This window comes from Sapajus apella, unplaced genomic scaffold (genome assembly GCF_009761245.1).
Source record: "Sapajus apella isolate SASKATOON/1434 unplaced genomic scaffold, GSC_monkey_1.0 scaffold57, whole genome shotgun sequence".
Lineage (NCBI taxonomy): Eukaryota > Metazoa > Chordata > Mammalia > Primates > Cebidae > Sapajus > Sapajus apella.
Window position 1 is genome coordinate 9801280 of NW_022436997.1, and position 25223 is coordinate 9826502.

General features: G+C 34.5%; 1 protein-coding gene across 7 annotated transcripts in view; it reads right to left on the minus strand.

Annotated features, from left to right (window-relative positions):
• Window positions 1–25223, minus strand: part of KIAA1328 (KIAA1328 ortholog) — a 338167-nt gene that overhangs the window by 271223 nt on the left and 41721 nt on the right. For all 7 annotated transcript variants that reach the window (XM_032245422.1, XM_032245421.1, XM_032245427.1 and 4 more), the window contains one exon: window positions 21824–21939. In XM_032245422.1, the coding sequence (XP_032101313.1) occupies window positions 21824–21939 (116 nt within the window). The remainder of the gene's footprint in view (window positions 1–21823; window positions 21940–25223) is intronic.

Below are 25223 nucleotides of genomic sequence, written 5' to 3' on the forward strand. Positions count from 1 at the left end.
GGGTTAAATAGGTGAAGCACAGAATATATTATAAGATGGTGGATTTACTCTGTATTATACTGTAGAGTGAATGCATAACACTTCATAATTATCAAAACATGATTTTACCGCAAAAAAGTGAATCTTAATGTAAAAAAAATATTTTTGAAATCATTTAGGAGATTGGAAGATTCTAGGATGGAATACAAACTACTAGCTCTATTACAAATGTATGTAATAACTACATTGAAAGGGTGGGGAGGAAAGCTGTTGACCTAAGTAACTTTAAAAATAAATGGAGAGAGTAAGAATAAAGGTAGAAGGAAGTATACATTAGCACTGTACTGTAGCTTATAAGTTGTTTCCCATGGAAATATGAGTTAATAATTCTAAAACCACTATAAATCTATAATGGAACTGAGCAATTAAATAGATGGCAGAGTTGAGAGGCAGGGTTCTCACTAAATGGGAAGTTACAGACAAGAAAGGCAAGAAAGCTAAAATAATCCATGTCTAAATTAATTGGCATTGAAGACATAAATCTGAAGTCATGTTTAGCTGCCAACTTAACATTGTGGTAATCAATCTCCATCTGCCATCATGGTAACCTGAGTACTTGTCAGCACTATGAGATGTTACCCAATAATTTCCAGATATGGAAGACAGTGAATGGGCTGTGTCTGGAGATGAAAAGGAAGGTGGTCAGTAAGACAAAGCATAACCCAGTTCATTGGTAGAAATAACAGTGTAATGATAGTGGAGCAACATTTTTAAAAAACTAAACAGAAAAATACAACTTACAAAATACATTTTTGCAAATTCAAAGACAATGAATTCCTAACTACAATAACTATTAATGAAAATCTACCAGACAGATGGAAGTAATAACAAAAATATGGACTATACAAAGTCATGCAGAGTATAGGAAGTAGCAAGTACATGAGGAAATATTTATTTTCCTTATTTAAATATCCTTACAAGACTGGGTGCAGTGGCTCATGCCTGTAATCCCAGCACTTTGGGAGACTAAGGTGGGCAGATGCTTGAGGTTGGGAATTCAAGACCAGCCTTGCCAACATGGTGAAACTCGTCTCTATTAAAAACACAAAAATTAGTTGTGCCATGGTGGTACACACCTGTAGTCCTAGCTACTTGGGAGGCTGAGGCAGGAAAATCACTTGAACCTGGGAGGTGGAGGTTGCAGTGAACCAAGATCACACCACTGCACTCCAGACTGGGTGACAGAGCAAGACTCAGTTTCGATAAATAACTAAGTAAATAAATAAATAAATCCTTACAAGATAAATGATTAAACAAAAATCAAAATAAAATGTAGTTATAAAATTAAAATGTATCTTGATAATAGCACAATGATCAGAAAGAGAAAAATAGTATTACACTATTACAAAGTAGCTAAAGTGGTATAAGCCCTCACTGGAAGGTTTATTAATTTGTTAAAAGTGAATAGATACACCTTACAGCAACCACCAAATATGGAAAAGAGCAATGGCTAATAAGCCAACAAGAGATAAAATGGAAATTTTTAAATATTCAATTGATCCAAAAGAACACAGAAAAAAAGGAAAAGAGGAACAAAGGTCAAATTGAACAAACTGTAAAACAAACTCAAATCTAACTGTATCAAGAACCAAATAAAATGTAAGTGTTTGAACTACCCAAATTAAGAGTATAGATGTCAGACTGGAATAAAAAGAACCACATATGATCTGGCTATAAAAAAAATGCACATTAAACACAAAGGCACAATTTGTTTAAAAGTTAAAGCTTAAAAAAAGGTATACTATAATGACACCGATCAAAAGAAACTAGAATATAATAAACATTAGGTAATGTAGATTTTAGGGCAAAGAATGTTACCAGGAATAAACAGGGTCATTTTATAATGATAAAGGGGTCAACTCACTAGGAGAAGAAAATAATCTCAAACTTTTTTGCATCTAAAAGTGGAACTTCAAAATATAAGACAGAAATGTGAAGAGAAATAGAAAAATCCACATTATATTATACTCAGAGATCTTAATATCCCTTTTTTAATAGCAGATAGAATAGGCAGGTGAAAATCAGTATGCATACAGAAGCTCTGAACCACACTTTTAACAATTTTAGGATAATCCACCTATAGTAATAATATTGTTATGTTAATATAGCAGCAAATATAATGCTATAATAGCAGCAATATACATTTTAATAGAATAGATTCCATATCCCATCATCATCCAAAGCTACAAATTTGTGAGATCTTAAAGAAGAAAGCAAAAGCTTTATTTCTCCACTGCCTATGTCTTTTATATTCTTTTTTGCAAGAAATGAGTACAAACAGTGATTTAATGTACAGATCACCTGGGGAATCTTATTAAAACACAGATTCTGAAAAAGTGAAGTCTGGCATGAGGCCTAAGCGTCTGCATTTCTAACAAGTTCCCCATATTGTTGGTGATGCTGACATTGCAATCCCATAGACTGTGCATGTAATAGCAAGGAACTAGAAGATTGGAGGAAAAAGAGTAAAGATGCCAGGGTCACTTTAGCTTTGCACACTTCTAAAGAGTCAATGACAGAAAATTAATAACATTTTTTGAATGATTCTAATGTGCTTAGTCATGGTACAAAGAATTTAATATGCATTATTTCATTTAATCTCCACAATAAACCTGCTGAAATAAATACTATTGTTTACTACTTATTTTGCAGAGAAGAAACTGGAAGTTTAGCAGGTAAGTGATTTGCACACAATACAGAGTTCTCTATCTGCCTTAGTAGAGCACAGGTGTTTGAAGCACTAAATGAGCTCCATGAAAATTTTCTATTCCCAATATTTCCCCTAAAATCACCTCAATTTCAAATTTCCCTTTCTCTTACGTCCCTCTCCCCATCCCCACTAGAAAGACCCAATCATTTAACCACAAAACTGAGCAGAGAACTTTCACAGTTGAGCTGGCAAAAATTATTTAAAATATATGGCATTAAACTTCTTTTGGCTGACTTTTCTGTTGTATTTTAAAGAGACATTTAATATTCTGCCTCAAATAAAATATAATTGATACAAAATTCAAGGCAAGAGATCTAAAAACTTCTAACTTTGACTGTAATGTCAAACTAGATCTACTGTTATTCACCTAGCTATTACAGTGATGATTAAGTGAAAAACACGAATATGCCACATACACTGATGATTTTGAAATGACGCAATATTCTATATTATTCTAAAGTATTCCATAATAAACATGCATTTTTTTAAGTCAGGAAAACACAAGCTAAAAATTTTTAACTGAATAAGGTACTAATTATTAAGTAGTCCCTAAGCTCCCATATCTTTAAATACTAGCACTAGGCACAGAGTTAAGGAAAGATTAACAGATATATATTTGTAAATCTCTCCAGAGGCTACAGAATTCCAAGGGTAATTATCCTAACAATGGAAAAAATAAATATTTGGTGAAAAATCAGATATTCAAATTACAGTTTCCATGAACAGATGCAACACAGAGGATGCCAAAGAGTCCCTGCAGTCTTGTTGAACAGGTGGAACTCAGGCATCTAAGAGTGCGGGAGGTTTATTTCTAAGTACTTTCATCATCTCCAAAAATGAGGTGGTAATTGTGTTTCCCTGGTTATAAAAGAGGAAATAAATATAACCAAGCAGGTTAAGTTCTACGAACTGGTTGATACCTTATGGATAATACCTGACTTTGTCTAGAATATTTAACTTTACAAAAAACATAAGAGAAGCTGTCATAAAACATGATGTAGAATTATTTTTTCCTCTGAAATCAAGGATTGAAAACCAATGGCACAGCACTTAAAACACACCTCCTTTGCTGTCTTGAAGGTAGTAAAGTGTTACAGCAACAGAGATGTTCAGGGACAAGTTGTTACACTAAATATCATGGCACTTTAATACCAAAAAGGAAAATGAAATTTTCTTTTCAATGTTAAACTTCTTTCCAGAAAAAGACGAAATGTGTAGAGGGAGAAAAATGTAAATGGTGGTTTTTTTTGGTGACAGAATGTGTTTCTTTAGCTTTGTGGCAAACAGCCCCTACCAAAAAAAAAAAAAAAAAAAAAAAAAAAAAACTTGGTGAAGAATGCAATCACAAAAAGCTTTATAAAGAGCTGAAAATATGGCCTCACTTGTGAGGCTGGATTTTCATAATTTTTTTTAACTTTCATATGATGTGTGGTCTGGCAACAATGAAGGCCACATTTTTCCCTAAATAGAAGGGCATGTCCAGTGTTTCCAACATGATAGTTCAGAAGATCTAACCACTGTGAGAAATGCTAATCTCAGACTATTTTAAGAAATTATAGAGAAAAAAATGAAAAATCTGGAATAAAAATAAACAGCTATGAAACTCCACCTCTATAGTAGTTTTTTTCACAATCCTTATCATATTTCTTTCCTGGAAATTCCTCAAGAAACAGGAGTCACTGCAAAAATTTTGTTGCCTCCTGACCTGTTAAGCCAAATAACACTTCTATTCAAATAATCCTTTTCTGCTGTATCAGTTTTATGCTATATAAGTTCTAATATATTTTTAGCAAGTAATTTGGGGCAAGAACTCCTCTCAAAGCTGCTTCTTTACCCAATCTTTCTAGACTGCCAACCTTGCATTTTGAACTGTGCAGACTCAGCTCTAGCACTGCAGGTCCATTAAGAGTCAACAGTAAAATGCTGCCCTGAGCTGTCAGACACAAGAAAGGAGGAAGTCCACAAAGGCCAAAAATTGGCAGTGACTTCATGTTACCCTCTCACTGCCAAAAAGATCTGAATCAACTCTCAAGATAATTCTTTAGTTGGTGGCTCTCGTTTAAAATTTTCCAGACATCTGACTGACAGCATTCACAAAACCATCCACAAATGTTGGAGAAACAAAAGCTAATAGTGCACACGAGTAAGCTGATAGTGCTCCAAAAGGCAGAGAGTTGTGCCATAAATCTGTTCTTCCACATTAGTTCTGCTGTCACATTTAACATGCCTCTCCTACCAAATGACTCATAATTTTACAATGAATATTTTTAAAATGTAAACAAAAAGCTAAGATGTCCAAGAACATTAACACAACAGCCTCCACCATAAGGTATTACAATCAGGGTTAAGTGACTAAAGAAACAAAAATATAGAGAATATTTTAGGAACTAACACTGTGGCCCAATATATTCAAAGCCGCTGAAAAACTTGCATCTCAAGATCACCATTTCAGAAGCAGAACTCTAAATATTCATAAGGAACGTGATATTTATCAAGATTCATCTCTTCATTCAAGATAACAAAACTAAACCTAGTCAAGTATATAGCTATTCATAATGAAGCATTTTGAAGAGACAAACAGATTATAACATTTAACCCTGAAAGTTTGCTTTCATAAACCTATTTATATAGAGACAGGCTCTATATCTAAAAGAGTAGATTTAAAAAATTTTCCTTTGCCATTTGGGAGATGGAAAAGCATCCCTGATTTGTATATTAAAGCACAAGCATCTGTCCTACTGATGATATTCTAGGGAAGCACATTAGCATAAAATTTAACGATGTCAAATAAGTGGATGTGAAATAGGGACTGCGTAAAGACACTATTTCCAAGGCTGACAGAAACATCACTGTTTAGAAATGCAAATGAAGCCATTATGTTCAATAATTATATGAAAATATGAACAGTTCAGCATGTTTTCCAGCCCTGATGGCGGTTAATGGGATGTACGCTTATGTAAATAACTACTATTAAAGCTAATGCTGAAAAAAACTAATAAATTCATACTAAAGCAACTGATTTAGTATGCTTTTAAACCCCAGCAGTGCTCACTTATTAGAAAAGAGTGCATTATTATGTTTAGAACTCATTACTGCTACAAGTCACTGCAACTCCATCAATTACCATGCATTAATGAAAATGGGACACATACAAAAAAAATTATTGCCTCTCAGCAGTTTTCTTTAAAGACAAAATCTAGGGGCATTACCATCATGGGGCCTTGTATGGAACTTATCCACATAATAATCTTTATTACTAAAACAGTGCTTCCAACACTATCATCTCAGGGTATTTTGATCATAAGAAGGGCTAACCTTTACGTAAAATTATCAATATTTTACAAGATTGGCCATTTTAATACCAATAAGAAAATTTTAATATTTGAATTGCATCTCTAAAAACTTTTACTAACATATATTTGGCACATGGTCTGCTTTTGCAAAGGGAGACTAAGAAATGAAAATATATAGTGGTAATCATAACAGTGTAGATGATAGATGATTTCATTCCAAGGTACTGTCTGATATAACAGAGAAATCCCACTCCATTCTACACTTCAGTCTCAGTGAATTCTGTGTAACCAAAGGATTGAATTTTTAAGGACAAGCATTAAATTTCATTCTAGCCCACAAGCTGGATTTTCTTGCAATATATTAAATATTTAGTATAAGATATTAAGAAGTTAAAAATTCTTGTTCTTTAAAATTCAAATTTAGCTGGCACCTTACAGCAAGAAAAGGCTGACAGAGCAGGAATTCAAATATAGAAAATATGCTTTTGCTCTTACTTTACTTCTGCCAACTTTCCCAATTTATTCTATTTCTTTAACATATGTAATTTAACTGATTCTTCATTCTTTCTTAGCAATCAGGAGAACAAAACATTTCAGCACCTTTTAAATGTGAAATATATTTGCTAAATCTCAAACACAGCCCTAATGCATACCATGAATATATGTTTATTTTTAAATTATAATTGTCATGGCAATTCAATCATTTGCAGTTTTAGCTCACATGCTTATTCATCTCCTAAGAACTTTTTATTGCAATTTAGATATACTATCACCAGGTGGCAGTAGGGTGCCAGATTATGCAGATTTAGCCGTAAAGTATAAGTTTTCTCTGGAGTCAGATCCTCTCTGATCAAGCAACCTGTGGTTTAATAATTCATTCATGTAACATGTATTTATTTACTGAATACGCATTGTATATAAGGTAGTGTATTAGAGTCTCATCACTTGTACACAATAGTGTACAAGACAGAAATAATACCTTTTGGAGGAAACAGACAATAAACATATAAGTCAAGTGCTATAATCAGTGCTCATTCATGATTATTAAAAGCAAAAAACAAAGTAAGAACAAATATGTTTTGCAAATTAAGAATAAAAGAGAAATTATTCAATGTGATATAAAAGGCATCTACCAAAACTCGAATACCTATAGGTAACACCAAACTTCAGGATGAAATATGTATTTCTTCCTAAGATATGGAGCAAGACAAGGATGTTCTCTTCTCATCACTTCCAGTTAATACCTAACTGGAGGTATTGCAAGAAAGCAAGAAAAACAAATAAAGGGCATAAAGATTTAAAAGAACTAAAATTCTTTTCATTTTCAGATGAAATGACTGCAAATAATATCCTAAGAAATGTATTAAAAAACTATTAGAATTAGTAAGTGAGAATTTACCAAGGTCAAAAGATATAAAATCAACATACAAAACTCAAATGTATTTCTAAGTTCAACAATGGAAAAACAAAATTAAAACCAAAGTTAGAACAAACTTTCCAAAATTAACAGACTCTGTCCTGCTGACTAAAATGTACAAAGCATGGTGGAAGCTTGGAATATCAAGATAAAAAAACTGTGGCACCCTAAATTCTGTGGAGTCACTATACCTGCCTAAAGTTGCTGGCACCAGATGACTTTTATATGAATACAAAATAAACATATATCTTATTTTGAGTATTGCCACTTTAGCTTTTCCTGTTACATGTGCAAGGAAGATTGATCCTGATATAGATTCATAAAACATTCTCAAGTAAGTTCCATCTAATCAGAGCCTTCTCAGCTTGATTTCTGCATTATTTTCCTTGCGATCTCTTCTATGCCTTGTCAGAAAACATGATGCTAAGACTCTTTAGCAATTCCTAGCTGATTTATTTTTAGCAACAAACATCCTCAAACCTGTTTCAAAAAATTTAAAGGGATGCTCCTCACATAATAAAAAAAAATTTTTGCTTCAAAAAGCATATTATCGCTTCAAAAACTAGAAAGCTAGTTACTTTTCAGGCAACAGAAATCTGAATGAGGATTCTAAAGGCAAAACAAAAAAATCTTCAAATAGAAGATAACATCTGAAATAAACGATAACATTTGAAACATATATATCAAATATGTCATCACATCCATTTTGTATGCTGTAATTTTTTTCAGGCCAAGAAAACATTTTATAATCTTTACATTTTCATAGAACTTTATAGTTCTAAAACAGTTACACATTTTGGATCATTTGTTAATCCTGTGTGATAAACAATTCAGATATTATAAACATGTTATGTATAATGAAATTAAGATTTACAAAGGTTTATCCAAAGTCATACAGTTATAAGTAGCACTAAATCAAGATTCCAAGTTTTACAATACTGGAGCTCTTTCCAAAATACTACTGTGCTTCTTGTTATATCACATTTGTTAAGTCATATTTGAGATATCAATTTATAATTAACTGAAGATTTATCAATAGGGCTTTCCATGTCATTGTTTTTTTAATTTAATAAGTGAGGGAAAAAGGCTGCCTTACTTCTCTGTCATGCCAAGTTACTATATAAAGTTACACAAATACTACACTTCTGAATGTTGTGACATCTCTAAATGATTAAGCTCACCATCATATTAAAGCCTCCTCTCACTGCTAAAACAGTCCTTGCGCTTTTAGCCTGGCTCACTGATGCCTTGGGAAGATTAGTATTGAGACACAGGTGGCTACTTGGAAACTTTTCTCTGCACTCACTAATAACTATCCTCTTGTGTCACCATATCATAGGCTGTCTTCCTTGTCAACCTTTCTCCCATGCAAATTTCTCACCAGGGCAATTACTATTTCTAATCTCCATTTCTGTTGGTTTTCTCTCTTTCTCTCCTTCTTTTCTCCTTTGCCTCTTGTCACTTTTCCTATGTTTATCAGTTTTTGTGTGGAACAAAGTCTAACAGGCACAACCAAAAAAATAAGACACATACATTATGACAACTATTTGAAAAACTGACCAGTTCAACTGAAACACAAGTATTATCTTTAGATGCCTGGATTTTCCAGGTCACATTTATTTACAAAAATCAAAAACTGCTTGGGACTGTTTTGATAGGAAGAACTCTTTCTCCATTTGGCTCTGCTCTTCATAAGCCTGAGGGTTCAAGAAAAAAAAGTGCTCAATAGCCTGGGATTCTGGTGACTTCTGATAATTTCATGAGCATACCATAATTAGATTTATTACTTCTGAAAAATTACAGTTTGGAAATGTAAAATCTTGGGTAGAACTTTTTTTTTTTTTTTTTTTTTTTTTTACTGTTACTACATAAGTCTCTAACTGAAGTGAGAGTACTGCCATCTGAATCATTTAACTATTCCTAAGTTAAGGCCATCCTAAGGTTAAGAATACTAAGACAAATTTGCTACTGATTAATAATAAAGTCATTAATTATATTCTTCATATGTAAAGCAATGACAAGCTGTTGGATGGCAAACAGATTTAGCTGAAAAGAGTACATCAGATAGCCCTTTAAGGAAAATCAGTAATGTAAAAGGCTAAACAATAATCCTAAATAATATCCTGAACGATTATCATGAAATTGATTTATTAATTTAAGTCTATTTCTTCATACAAGAACTGCTGAAACTTTCCAAAGTAAGTTTAAATGATGTTATGCAGATTTAGTACCATTTACCCAGAACAGACCCATCACTGAAAATAAAAATTAAACAAAGATGTAGAAAATAAAGGTTTTTTGAATTTCAGTTTGCTGAGCTTACATGCGGGCATCAAAAAGAAATGAAATCCTTAGCCACTAGAGCCAGCTGAGAAGCCCCAGTCCACATTTATTTGAACTGCAGTGTTTACTCACTATAAAGCAACATACAAGGTGTTCTCTGAGGATGTTATGGTTCCATGTCTAGAGCCTTCAGTAAGTTGAAGACATCAAAACCAAAGCAAAATCAAGCAAGGAAAGTTAAGCTATTTATTTTATTATAAAATAAGTACATCATATATATTAAAAAGGTCTCAGATGTAATAAGGTAGCAAGATTTCCTAAAATCAAATCTCATCAAAAAATAATATAAAAAGATACCTAAAAATTACTGTTCAAAAATGTATTAACACCCAACCAAGAAAATAAAATGATCAGAGAATAATACCTGAAAATACACTAATATTAGAAACACTACCCTCCACAAATACACTAAAAAGCCTTTTAAGCTAAAACTTCGAATAAAAAATACTAAAGAACTAAATACCTATTAAGTACTGTCTTGGTCTGCTCAGACTGCCATAACAAAATACCACAGACTGGGTGGCTTAGACAACAGAAATTTATTTTCTCACAGTTCTGAAGGCTGGAAGTCCAAAATAAAGTCTGATAGGGTTTGGTTTGGTTTTTGGTGAGGGCTCTCTTGGCTCTCAGGCTGCTACCATCTTGCTGTGTCCTCACACAGGACAATGTGGGGGTTTGGTGTGTGACAGAGAGATCTCTGCTAAGACCACTGTCATTGAATTAGGGCTCTACCATTAGGACTTCATTTAACCTTAACTGCCTCCTAAAAACCCTGTCTGCAGCTACAGACTCACTGGGGGTTAGAGCTTCAACATATGAAATTTGAAGGGACATAATTCAGTTCACAGCAAATACTTTAAACAAATAAATATATAAGCAAACGAACCTTGCTAATCCCAGGATATCAGGCAAAGGGGCTGAAAAGCATAATCTCCTCTCACACTACTCCAAAAACTACATGTTTAGCAGTTAGATAAACTTATTAGAATTAAAAAAAAATTGTCTCATTCTTACAGAAGAAAAACTGAAAATCAGAAAAGGTGCTAGAAGATATAGAGCAAATCTTTAAAATCTCTTCCAGCCTTAAAACAAACCCCAAAACATTCCTTCACATAGATGCCCTTTGGCATAACAGTATCTCCTTTTCTGCACGGCCTTCGCTTTCTCACCCCTATTCTAGCTTAAAGCCATTGCAAAGCAGCTTATTCTTCTAAAATGTCATTGAAATGCTCCTGCATTCAATGACTTATCAAAGTCACAAAGGTATAAAGTAGCTGATCCAAGATCTCTTGCAAGTTTTCTTACTGAAAATTCAGGACTGTTTCAAGTACAACACAGTGCCCTAAGAACCATAAGAAGATACACAAGTCAGGGCAGCTGGTACAGGTATGAAAGCTAAGAGCCAAATACTATTTTTAAAAATGTATTCGGGAAGATGTCTTTAAAACTTTTTGAAGAAAGAAATCGTAAAACGAGCAATAACAAAGAAAGAGACATTAGATGTAATAAGCAGGAAAATCCAATGAGTCTTTCTTATTAGCTGGTATGTGGGAGCCAAAAAACAAAGGTCACACATTACTGTTTACTTGACACCAGTAATGAAGGGCCTGAATGTCAAAATCAAGAATACGCATTTAGTCTTTTAGGCCATAAAAAGCTATAGAAAGCTATGAAAAAGCCAAGCGATATAATAAAAAACAGAACTTAAAGCCAGGCACAGTGGCTCACGTCTGTGATCCCAGCACTTTAGGACACCGAAATGAGAGGATCCCTTGAGCCCAGGACTTCGAGACTAGCCTGAGCAACATAGGGAGACCCCATCTCTACAAAAATACAAAAATTAACCAGGCGTGGTGGTGGTATGCCTCTGATCCCAGCTACTTGAGAGGTCTGAGGTGGAAGGACTGCTTGGGCCTGGGAGTTAAAGGCCGAAGTGAGCCATGATTACACCACTGCACTTCAACTAGGTAACCTAGTAAGGCCCTGTCTCAAAAAAAAGAGAAAAGTAGCCCAAAAGCAAAATTAATCTGGCAACAGTAATGGAATGAACTCTTTCAAAGGACAGTTGGAAACAACGGAGACAGGCACACAAGGACACTAAAGAGTAACAGAGGAACGAAGTGAGGCGGCAGTGAAAATAGGAAGAAATAAGGTTTCCACAGAAAATGAATAAGACCTGGCAACTGAAAGGAGATGTCAAAATACAAGAAAATTACTGAAACATTCTACATATCTGGATTTTCTGGTAACTTAAGGTATACTCTTTTGAGTACCAAAAAAATAATTTTAGCCAACTTTGGATATTTTAAAAGCACTACAAAATATATTACACATTTTTATAAAATTGTGCTTTAAAAAGTAAGGCTTATTGATATTTGTATCATTCACTGCTGCAGAGATAATTTGGTATAGTGAATAAAGCAGAACACTTGGTGTAAAAAAACTTCAGTCTGAGCTCCACAATGGGTTGTTTCATTACCTCTCCAGATCTGTAAAATGATAGTCAGAGTATCTGCCTCATCTAAGTTTACTAGGTTATTATGAAGATTAAAAATGTGTAAATGAAAGTGCTCTTTAAATAGAAAAGCAATATAAAACGTAGGATGTCTTAGTGTTGTATTGGATGGAGCGTAGAAAGTTAGCACCAAGACAAAAGTATGCCAGATTGCAGGGTCATTTATTATGCCGGCAACCACAGAGGACTCACGTCTCTCCAACCTGTGGTGTCAAAAGGAGGGTGCCACGACTTTTTATACCCGAAAAATTACCTTGGGTGTGGGGGTGAGGAGCGGGGATGGGGATGAAAAGGTTTCGGACATTCCAAGGGCTTGGGGATTCTGAGATTCACCTCCTGGGCGGAGACAAGGGCGGGGGTCTCCGGACATTCCAAGGGCCAGGGGACTTTTGTCAATCTGTTTGTTACCTCAGTGGTTTACAGAAGTCAAGATATACATTTTTTACACATCGTCTGGGTGGTGATAGAAGTCACAGATTTTAGCAGTTACTGATAAGAAAAGGTAAGCAGCTTTACATAGTTTTGCAGAACAAACTAGCAGTTCTATTTACAGAGGCCAAGAACAGTAGTTATTGTGAGGAGAATGGGGCAGCCATTTCAACTTATTTAAAAAACAGTTTTGCATTTTATAAAATAGTGTTGCTCAGGTTCTGGCTCTAGGCCAGCACAATATCACATTAGTAATAGAAGCACTAGTAGTTCTAAAAGGATAAAAATAATTTAACATTGTCTTGCCTCTGAATACTATGTTGCGTTTAATATATGGGGTCCTTGAGATATATCTAAGTGGGCAGAGTTCTAGGCTGCTGTGTATTTTTAGTTCTTTTGTGTTTTTTTTAATAGTTTTTCTGTCAACTCTTCTGTGGGCTTCAATAGTTTCATGGCAGCTCTATTCTCTACATCTAATTTTCTGCTTTTGATCTTCAATGAGCTTTAAAATTAGACACCAAATAATAAATTTATTATTCCCCATATGACAGCTTTAGAAACCCTCATATAAGAAAAGTTCAACTGGGTGTGATGGTTCATGTCTGTAATCCCAGCACTTTGGGAGGCCAAGATGGGAGGATCACTTGAGTCCAGAGGCTTGAGCCCAGCCTAGGCAACATAATGAGAACCCTGTCTGTCTGTCTGTCTGTCTGTCTCTCTCTCTCTCTCTCTCTCTCACACACACACACACACACACACACACACACACACATGCATGCACACAAGCATGCACACATGTGCGCAAACAGCTAAGTGTAATGGGACACACCTGTGGTCCCAGTGACTACAGAGGCTGAAGTGGGAAAACTGCTTGAGCCCAGAAGATCCAGACTGCAGTGAGTCCTGATCACGCCATTCCAGCCTGGTTGGCACAGCAAGATTCAATCTCAAAAAAATTTAAAAAATAGAGAAAAAGCAAGTTCATGCATAAGGGACTGGAGTTGGTGAAGAGAGCTTCCTTTTTTCTTATTTCCTGTGTTGTATTGGACCGAGTGTAGAAAGTTATCACCAAGACAAAAGTATGCCAGATTGCAGGGTCATTTATTATGCCGGCGACCACAGAGGACTCACGTCTCTCCAACCTGTGGTGCGAAAAGGAGGGTGCCATGATTTTTTATACCCGAAAAACCACCTTGGGAGTGGGGGTGAGGGGCGGGGATGGGGATGAAAAGGTTTCGGACATTCCAAGGGCTTGGGGATTCTGTGATTCACCTCCTGGGTGGAGACAAGGGCGGGGGTCTCCGGACATTCCAAGGGCCAGGGGACTTTTGTCATTCTGTTTGTTACTTCAGTGGTTTACAGAAGTCAAGATATACATTTGTTTACACATCGTCTGGGTGGTGATAGAAGTCACAGATTTTAGCAGTTACTGATAAGAAAAGGTAAGCAGCTTTACATAGTTTTATAGAACAAACTAGCAGTTCTATTTACAGAGGCCAAGGACAGTAGTTATTGTGAGGAGAATGGGGCAGCCATTTCAACCTATTTAAAAAAAAGTTTTGCATTTTATAAAATAGTTTTGCTCCCGTTCTGGCTCTAGGCCAGCACAATATCACACCTGGATGAATTCCAAAAAAGTAAAGTGTAAATATAACTCATTATTAAAGAGTAACTTAATCCCTAGAGACTCTTATTGGGATAAAATTTAGTATATGGTTACATTCATATAATTTTTAAAAATAATTTTGACTTCATTTTTAGATTCAGGGGTACATGTGCAGGTTTGTTACATGAGTATATTCATGATGCTGAAGTTTGAGGTATGGTCACCCAAGTAAGTAAGCATAGGATCCAATAGTGAGCATCTAATTTCTTTACTTTCTACAGACTTTTGTCACAGTTTCTCCCTGTGGTTAGCATTAATAACTAAATATTTTTAAGAAAACAAAAATAATCTTTAAGAATGGTTTAGACAACAATAAAATAAGTAACAATCAGTTCTTTCCTTAAGTATGCCTATTTCTCTGTAATACAAATGGAAAGAATCATTCAATCTGTGAGTCTGATATAAAATGTCATTCCAGGACAATTTACAATAACAATGGTCCAAAATCTGCTAAATTTATACAGCAACATACAGTAAGTAAAGTGGCCTCAAGAAATACAACTTGTATAGTATTCAAGATGATTATCAGATTAGTAAAACAGCATTTTCTAGGGCTTATTAAATGGAACAAAGTGGCCCTATTAAGTACACAATATATTCTTTCACTAAATTATTCAATTTGTAAACAAAAAAAGCAAAAACCTAATACTTATTCAAAACAAAAAGGCCAAGATCCATCAAAGCTGATAAGGTGTTTATAGTAGCATACCACACTGCCAAATACCAAAATACCCTTTCTTTTTCCATAACCCTTCTCTTCTACTTACAGTCTTCTTCATTTTAAGATCTTTAGGTTTTTTACTTTCCCAAAACTATTTCAAAGACTAGAACATCTTCCTTCTCTTCTGAAGGGCCAGAAAGATACATTAAAAAGAAGAGACCTTTTCTCTTGAAACTTACATTCTTTTTCATGCATTTTTTTTCTACCTCTCCTCGCATACTACTCCACCAAGATCTATGATACAGCTTCCTGCAGTGTGGCTCCTATTCTTGTTAAAAGTCTAACAGATGATGATGACAAACCACGGTAGTCTGGCTTCTATGCAGGGATGAGATACATAGTTAAATAGAAAGCTTTGGATATTTCCAGAGTATTACTGTTATTCGCAACCAATGATTTCTTTCATATAATCATATAAAAATCTTGTGAATTTTCTCTAATGTATTTTCAGCACAGACATTATGGGATCTATGGCTCATTCTTAATACAGTCCTCAGAAAGATTAAAGCTAGTTCCTTTATATAAACTAGTTCAACCACTATGGAAAACAGTATGGAGATTCCTTAAAGAACTAAACGTAGAACTACTATTTGATCCAGCAATCCCACTACTGGGTATCCACCCAAAGGAAAACAAGCCATTATATGAAAAGGACACATGCACATGCATGTTTATAGCAGCACAATTTGCAATGCAAAAATATGTGCCCAACCTAAGTGGCCATCAACCAATGAGTGCATTAAAAAATGTGGTATATTATATATATACATCATGGAGTACCACTAAGCCAGAAAACAGAACGGAATAATGACCTTTGCTGCCACTTGGATGGACCTGGAGGCCATTATTCTAAGTGAAGTAACTCTGAAATGGAAAACCAAACATCATTATGTTGTCATTTATAAGTGAGAAAGAGCTAAGTTATAAGGATGCAAAGGCATACGAATGGTATAATGGACTTCAGGGACTCAGCAGAGGGGGGAAAAGTGAAAGTGGGTGAGGGACAAAAGGCTACATATTGGGTACAATGTACACTGCTCCAGTAATAGGTACACCAAAATCTCAGAAATCAGTTATTAAATCCATGTAACCAAAAGCCACCTATACCTAAAACTACTGAAATAAAATAATTAAAACAATTTTTTAAATTATATGTATTTCTTGAATACAGAGTGGTATTTCAATATGTGTACATAATTTATATTTTCACTTTTTGGACTTCTGAGTCACTTAGGGCTTATTCTGGTATATGGTATGAGGTATGGGCTCCAACTGTATCTCTTTCCAAATGACTCTCCAGTTGTCTCAATACGATTTATTACAAAGTCCATCCTGTTCTCACAGTTGTGAAATGCCATCTCAATTATATTCTTCATTTTCATATGTAGTTGGATTTGCCTTTAAGCTTTCTATTCTGCTTTAGCAGTCTGGCTGCTTATTCATCTATCATGTTTTGATAGATAGAGACCTAATCACATTCTTCTTGGCTCTTCTTTATAAGAGTTGATTGGTTAATTTTGCAAATTTTTCTACATGGATTTCAGAGCCAACTTGTCTATCTCCAGAAAAAATCTTATTCATATATATGTTTTTTGGGAGTATCACATTACACATATATGAATTTGGAGAATATCTGATATTATTTTTTGTTGAGTCATCCAAATGAACAAAAAGGGTCATCTTCCCATTCGTTCAACTCTGTTTTTGTCTCTCAGGAGTCTTTGAAATGTTCCTCATAAAGGTTTTGTACATTACTGCTAGGTTTGGTTTATTTTATTTTATTTTATTTTATTTTATTTTATTTTATTTTTGAAATGGAGCCTCTCTCTTTCACCTATGCTGTAATGCAGTGGCACGATCTTGGCTCTCTACAACCTCTGCCTCCCGGGTTCAAGCAATTCTCATGCCTCAGTCTCCTGCGTAGCTTAGCTGGGACCACAGGCACGCACCACCTTGCCTGGCTAATTTTTGTATTTTAAGTAGAGATGGGGTTTAGCCATGTTGGCCAGTCTCGAACCCCTGACCTCAGGTGATCCACCTGCCTCGTGGCCTCCCAAAGTGTTGGGATTATAGGCATGAGCCACAGTGCCCAGTCATATTTTTTTGATGACATGTTAAACTTCTTTTTCTGCCATTACTTTTACAAGATAATATCATTATTTGGGATTGCCAAGTTAAGTTTCATACCATATGAAAATAACCATAATTTTCTTTCTTTTTTTTTTTTAAAAAAAATAAGCTAGTTCCTTTAAAATTCTATTTTGAAGAGCAAAGTTTCTAAAATGACCACCCATGCAATGGGCCCAAGGATGTGAGCTACAAGCACCTCTAAATCCCTTCAATTTACTAAGTCCTAGCCAGGGAAATAATAGAAACAGACTTGAATGTGGAAAAAACCCCCGCAGCTCCGTCAGTTTGATTTCTGGGAGAGGAAACTAAAAATTGGTTTCCTTCCAATGAGCATTCAACAGGTGCAAGTGGTACAGAGAGGTTTTTCCTGCCAGAGAGACCAGAAGATAAGGCAGAAGAAAGATCAATTTCATTCTTCTACTGGGCTACTAAGCAGCCCAAGCCCTTCCATATTCTAATGAAACTCAACAAAATCCCAATGAAGAAAGGCACACAGGGGGAAATAGGGGAGGGGCAGCAGGAGGTGGGGAGCTGGGAAGAGAGAGCATGGGAAGAAATGCCAGATATAGGTGATGGGGAGGAAGGCAGCAAATCACACTGTCATGTGTGTACCTATGGGACAATCTTGCATGTTCTTCACATGTACCCCAAAACCTAAAACGCAATACAAAAATAAAAAAAAAATTAAAAAAAAAAAGGCACAGAAATGAGAAACTTGGCCTAGACATCTCATCCCTTATCCCTATTAATAATAGTAAAAATAAGAATTGCTATTTTTTATTCAGTGCCTACTAAGACTAGGTCCTTCACACATATAATGTAAGCAATCTATCAAATTCCAATAGGCCTGCAAAGAAGGTATTTTAGTTACCTGCATATTATAGACGAAAGACTCAGCGAAGTTCAGTAACTTTCTCAAGGGATCAGACAGCTAGTCAGTGCTAAAATGGGATTATGACTAAATCCCACTGTGCTTTTTTTGCTGTCACTTCCTTGCAATGCCAATTAAAACAATGAAGTCAGCAAACATTAGACTTTAGTACTTTTCTAATGTAAGCTTTCAATACCACTGTTCACCATTGATCCGAGTCATATGTTCCAGAAATACGATTAGCTTAAATATTAATCAAATTTTATATTGGCTACATCCTCTGTGTCTTACACTATTATACGCTAACATATTTTTGAATTATTGTTATTGTACATATTTCTCTTTAAGCTTCAGATTTATCTTTCTTTTCATATTCATCCAGCCCGGTAAAAACCTACTAAGTTCATCAGATTGCTTGGCTTTGTAAATGGCATATTCATTTATATGGTTAAGTTCTCCTGAAATAAGCTTTCTTTGCTTAAAGACTGAAAATTACTAAGACTTTTTATATTTTAATAATAAATTCACAATTTTCTACAAGAGCAAACCCTTCAACAGGCTGATCCTGATGCCAACACATAAAATATCTTTTCCTTTTTACTAAGGCACTGGTCTGTGTTTGTACAGCTGATCAATAAATCAAGTAATTCAAACTTTTAAAACAAAAACCCCATAAATGTTGGTATAACACCTTTAAAATGCCAAAAAATCAAAATTAATGGATATAGTTTCTCAGACAGAAACAGACTTTAAAACGATCTGAAATTATCTGATTTCACATATACGTAAGAGTCTGAATCATTCATGTATGATAGGTAAATGTATTTGTAGTTAAAATTATATTATTTTAAATTACAATCTCATTTTATGTTTCTAAGTTTTACAGAGTTTTATGTACTGTAAAATCATCTATATTAACTTTTGACAGGTTTATTCTGGTAAAGGAGATTTGTACCTGAGCAATTTACTTGGAATAAAAACCATAAATGTCATTTTTAAATAATGTCTTCCTTTCTTCCTTCTTTGATAAAGTTCTATAAATACTATCTATACTTTGGTGATTTAAAAAAAATCTTCAACCAGTTTTACCAACTAAACCATTTTAATTTTTGACAATAGTATAACATTTACTCTAATCCTTATTCATAATAACAAAGAAATGCTTAGGCCAAATCCCTTTTTACTACTGTATATGTAAAATAAACCACATTACTAAAAGTCTTTGACTTTACCCACATACCTTTTCCTTTCCTTTCTTAGCGTATAAATCATGAACAAGCAAAGCTTTACTGTAGAGTCAAATAATAAATATTTTAGGTTAGGAAATCCATAGGGTGTTTGCTGCAATTACTCTGCAGTTGATGCACAAAAGCAGCTGCCACAATACGTAAAGGGATGGGTGTGGCTGGAATTAGCTGGCACCCTACTGCATGTGGCCCATGGTAGCAGTGTGCTCACCCCTGAGCTAAATCATGAGGAAAACATGAAAAATACTATCCCTACAGTCACCCAGGTATCTTAATATTTAGCCTGACAAAAGAAACTATTCACAGCCATGCTAAATACAGACTGCCTTAGCACCGAATAGAATTAATCTTGACCCAGAGAATGCTATATATAAAAGTCTACTTGAATTAGATTCTACTTTTCCATATAACCACAAATTTTTCTTAAGTATTTTACCAAACAAGGGCCCACTCTAACTCTAGCCTGATTTTCTAAACTGTCTACAACCAGTCTCTCTCACCTTTCCCTAACTCATCCCAATTCCACTGTATTCTATAGATTTTTTTGTCCCAGGAAGGTTAAAAAATCACCACCTTCTCTCCATACAAAGAGTGAATTGTATTTCCCCTACCTCTGCTACCAGAGTTGGAGGCTAACTTCATTTCCAGTCTTCTTCTCCATTGCTACCTTCTACTACATAAGTTGGACAAGCTAAATGCTTATTTTTTTAGCCTCCTTTGCAGCCTACCATGGCCATATCATAAAACAGAGGACTTTTATAAATATCATATAAAAGACTACTGGGTGGAGAGTAAGGAGGGCTCTCATAAAGTTTTTATGTTTTTAAGAAGAGGGAGAGATAGTTATAATTACCAGGACCTCTTCCCCTTTTCTGCCTATTTTAATGCCTAAAAATGCAATGCCTAGAATCGGATCAACCATTAAAAAAACAAACAAACAAACAGAATTGTAAAGATGCCAGCAGTGAAAACATTAAGCCACTGAATCTCCATGACCTCCAGAGTTCTTGTTATGTGAGAAATAACAAAGCCTGTAAATTGAATTTTTGTTGCAAATGAAAGCATTCCTAACCTACCATTTCTTGAAAATGCTAGGACTTAGAGTACTACTCCTCATGAGAAGCGGAAGAGTAAATAAAACTGGCTGAGCAGTTTGTTATAAATCCTGACTAAACAGCATTCCTTTAAACCTGGAGAAAAAGGTAGCAGGAAGAAAAACACAAAAGACAATCTATCTTGAGGATCGACAACCAAGGGCAATGAAGTCAAAGTGGGCAAAAAAAAAAAAAAGAGAAGGTCGGAGATGTAGAAATGTTAGAGATGTAGAAAAAAATAATAATTGAAAAAGCAGTCATCTAGAATTGTAGGCCCAATCAGCCTTATTAATGTTATACTCAGCAAATCAATTCTGAGAATTCTGATTATACTAATTTCCTATCATGAACTCCCACTGCTTGGAAAATAAAAGTTCAGGACTCTGTTTTTATAGCTACAGTCTTGTGTTTTTCAAGCTAATTATTATAATTTATCTTTATGTTTCAATTTCTCTGGTATTCACAAAGGCATAGTTACTGTCAATACATGATCATTTTGACATGTGCAGAATCTTTGAAACAATTATTAACAATCAAGTTAATGATGATACTGCCAATAAGAACAATGGTTGTTTCACGCTTTCACACACTAGTTTAGCTGGCAGATCCATCACTCTAACTTGAAGGACTTCTCTTCTACATCAGTATTACTGCATAAAATACCAAAGATAAGTAATTCTACCTATTGAAAAGAAACTTCAGAAATAGCTTATTTTAACACGCCTCTAAAATGTTACTTTACTTTCTTACAAATAATGCTATTTGTGCACAGGCGTGCAAGGGCGCACGCACGCGCGTGTGCACACGCGTGGGCACACACACACACACACCCTCTCTAGTTCTAAACCCAATAGTTTTCTGCTACATAAGAAGGATTTGGTGGTTTTATGCTGCTATGTGAATACTTATCAGTTACAACATCTATACAGTAAAAAAGGTATTTTTTTAATTTTTATGATTTCAGAGCAGAATTCCTAGGACTGTCAAAGCTTTAACTAGAAAGAATACCAAATACAAGGAGGTTTCCAGCTCAACTACAGTAGTGGAACAGAATTTAATAAAGTTCCAACACTACATTTTAATGCCCAAATTTCTTACTGTCTTTTTTAGTTGACAAGTATGTACTTACCAGCATAACAGCAGCAGAAGAACAGCTGGATGGCCTTATCAGGCACAAAGGAAGCAACAGCACATACTGTTAAGTGTCGTTCTGATTGCCTAGAAATGGCAGCACATGCAGATTTATTCCCTGTTATAAATTAGAACAATTATTTCTCTGGAGTTTACCTTGTCTTCATGAATAGCCAAACTTCCTGCACGTTAAAAAAGAGGACTTTCAAAAGGATATCTTCCCTTTCTTTGATGATCAGTTCATTCTGTTCTTCCAACTGCCTGATCTTCTTCTCAAAGGACTCCTGCTCCGCTTTCAGTCTTTCCTCTGTCACTTCCTTTTCCTCACTTACTCTGAAAGAAATTAAAAAAAAATTTCTTAATGCCTAACAGAATAAAATTAAATATGTGCCTACAGCTGCAGTTTACAAAAACCAGACTTCTTCCAAAGGTACACCAAATTCTTCAGGAACACTCTGTTCTGTTTTGTTGTTGCTTTTTAAAAAATGTAATCTCTCATAAGGCAATCTTTTTCATCTTTGTAATAAAAGATGCATGTAATTTTTACAATAAAAATGTTTTCAATCATCACAACTATCTTAAATATGAAAAGCCCTACAAAAGACACAGGTGCTAAATTATAATCCAGGACAGAAATATATTCCAATTTTTAAAACATGGGGTTTCATTTTTTAGTTACCAAAACAGGTACAATCAACTGATCTTGATTTACAATGTTTATTTAAATCCTATTAATAAAATAAACAAAATATGTACTTTAAATATTTTACAAATATATACTGGCAATTTTACTTTTTCCTAGTACTAATATTCTGCATTCTTTAGTAGCATATAATTAATAGGATTAAATATAGATGACATTAACATAAAGAAAGTTTTGTAGTATCTGTGTTCTTAGTCCAAAAAAAAAAAATCATAAAGTTAAAAACATTGACCAAGAAATGCGTAACTCTGAAAAGGATTCTAACTTAATTATACCAAAAAGGGTAATTTCTGACAAGAGCACAGAGAGAAAAAAAAAAAAAATCTAAAAACAAACAAACATGAACAACAGCAACACTATTTGCAATTCACTGAAGTACAGATTGGGACAACCCTAATTTTCATTCTACTCTGTGTGCAGATACATTAACCCCAAATTTCTCTGTTACTGGTACTTATTTCTCCACAGCTCATAGAATGCATTTATCCTATAATAGGAAAAGGCGTAAGTGAAACACATGAGGAATCTAAACCTTTCCTTTGAGCTACTAAATTTACTTTTGCCCAGAACCCTACTCTACTCGAACAACTTCTGCACAACATGAATCTCATAGGTTTTCCTTCTTTCCTGCCCTCTGGTAGAGATACTAAAATCAATGAAATAACTAAAAATAGACTCATGAATGTTCAAGAGTTGATTGTATCTTATCTTTGAAGTAATTTGTGTGAAACCGCATAGCACCCAGTAATGCTCAATAAATAGGTTTATTTCTTCTTGCTCATCATGTCATTCAAGTCATTTTTCCTGGCCCATGTATTATTTATGTTTAGCATATCACTAGGCCCAGGAATGGGATCCAGACCCTTCTTTCAAAGAGGGTAATCTCAAAGACTGATATATTTACAAAGAATTCGGACAACTAAGCAAATATATATATATATATATATATAAAGAGAATTTATAGTCTGTTAACAGGTTATCCTGCTTCCCTTATTTCCATCCCTTTACAATGTCTTCCCTTTTCCTGTTATTACACTCAAGTCCACTTACAATAACATCTTTCAAAGTAACTTTGACAAAGTCTGCTTATCTCTCTGGGTATCATTCATCTCACTAACAAAGAAAAAAGGCTAGACTAGACAATTTAAAAAATCCTTTTCCACTGAAGTTCCAGAATTTCTTTTACTACATCATAGATATCTTGACATTGTATATATATCCTTTATAAATATGGAAAGCATTTGTAAAGAAGCAAAAAGTTATCAAACATTTGGTCATGGAACAAGACATACAATACTACGATTTTGGCAAAAGCTATGCCGATAGGATGACAGAGTAATAAGCAGATTAGGGAAATATTAAAAAGTATAAAGATGTGAAATTTGGCATGAGACTACAGAAATGCAAAACAAAGGAAGTGATGAATCTGTAGGATGATATATAAAACAAAAAAAAACGAGTGATGCTACATACAGGTTTAGTAGTCCTTATCTAAATGCTTGGGACCAAAAGTGTTTCAGATTTCAACTAGTTTCTAATTTGGGAATATTGATATTACCCTATGGGTAACATGAAGAACTTTTTTTACATTTTAAACAGTATCTTTAAATCATGGAGCATGGAATAAGCAAACAGTGAATAACGCAAGGAGGTCTTCTTCCCATGTGGGGCACTATGAGGATTCTGCTGTTGGCATGTCCAGCCTGCTCAGATACCTTTATAGGATTGCTGGTGTAGGAGAATTTGGGCATGCTCAAAAATGCTCTATCACAGCTACAGGGGTTTTGGGAGGGTTTTTCCCTTGTGGAGGTACCCTAAATAAACTGTAGCTGTATGCCTGTGTTTTGACTGTGCCCTGTCACATGAGCTGTGGTGTAAAATTTTCCACTTTTAGTAACATGCTCGTGCTCAAAAAATTTCTAATTTTGAAGCACTTCAGATTTCAAATGTTTATATTAGGGATACCCAATCTGTATGGTGAGGAAAGAATAAACACTATCAAGGTGAGAAAATACATAGCAAAATCTCTCCCAGTTTAGACTGGTAAAATCTTGAAGACACAATGACAGAGGAAAATCCATAAGTAGATATGGAAACATTTATTTTATTTATTAAAAGGTATTTAGTGAATACATACTAAAGGAAAAAGTAATCACAATCATCTTATTCGGTACAGAGTATCCAAAAGGGAACTAAAAAATGGCTTTCTGTAGTTTAAATCCCATTCATAAAAGCTACATATAGATGGAAGAATGTCCCAAAGATTTGTTTCTTCAACAGGCAATGCTCCATGATCATAGAAAACAGTAACAGAAAAGCAGATTGCAGGTTTACCTTAACATTAATCTAAATGCATAGATTATCTCTAGAGCCCAGTCAGGTAAGAAATTCCATGTCAGAGTCTGTGATGAGCTTTTCCCTAAATACATTTTATCCAGATAAAATCATTCTTTTCTAAATTTAGTTTTCGGGGTAGGCTTGAAATATCTGTTGCTACGTTATTAACCAGGGCTTTTTCTTTTTAATCTTTTCTGTTATGCTGCTATGATTCGACTATCCTTTAGCAATTATTAAGCCCTGAAAGGCTATAAAATTAACAAGCTGTATTAAGAACAAAGAGCAACATTTTTTCTATAGGCTTATCTAAAGATATGCATGGTTTTTTTGTGGTCCATTAGCATAGTTAATATGAGCAAGTATATTAATACAGATTGTAAATGCAGAGGACCTGCCAATAAAGCAACCTCAAGATTTGATATTCATTATGAAATCTGTCTTCTTATGTTCAACAGTATTTCCAATGAAGTATGTGTAACAAGAAGATATTTGGTATCATGATCCATATTTTTCATCTAAGTATTCTCAGGCCACAAAGTAAAATAAAAAGACCTAATTCTCTATCTCATTTTAGAGA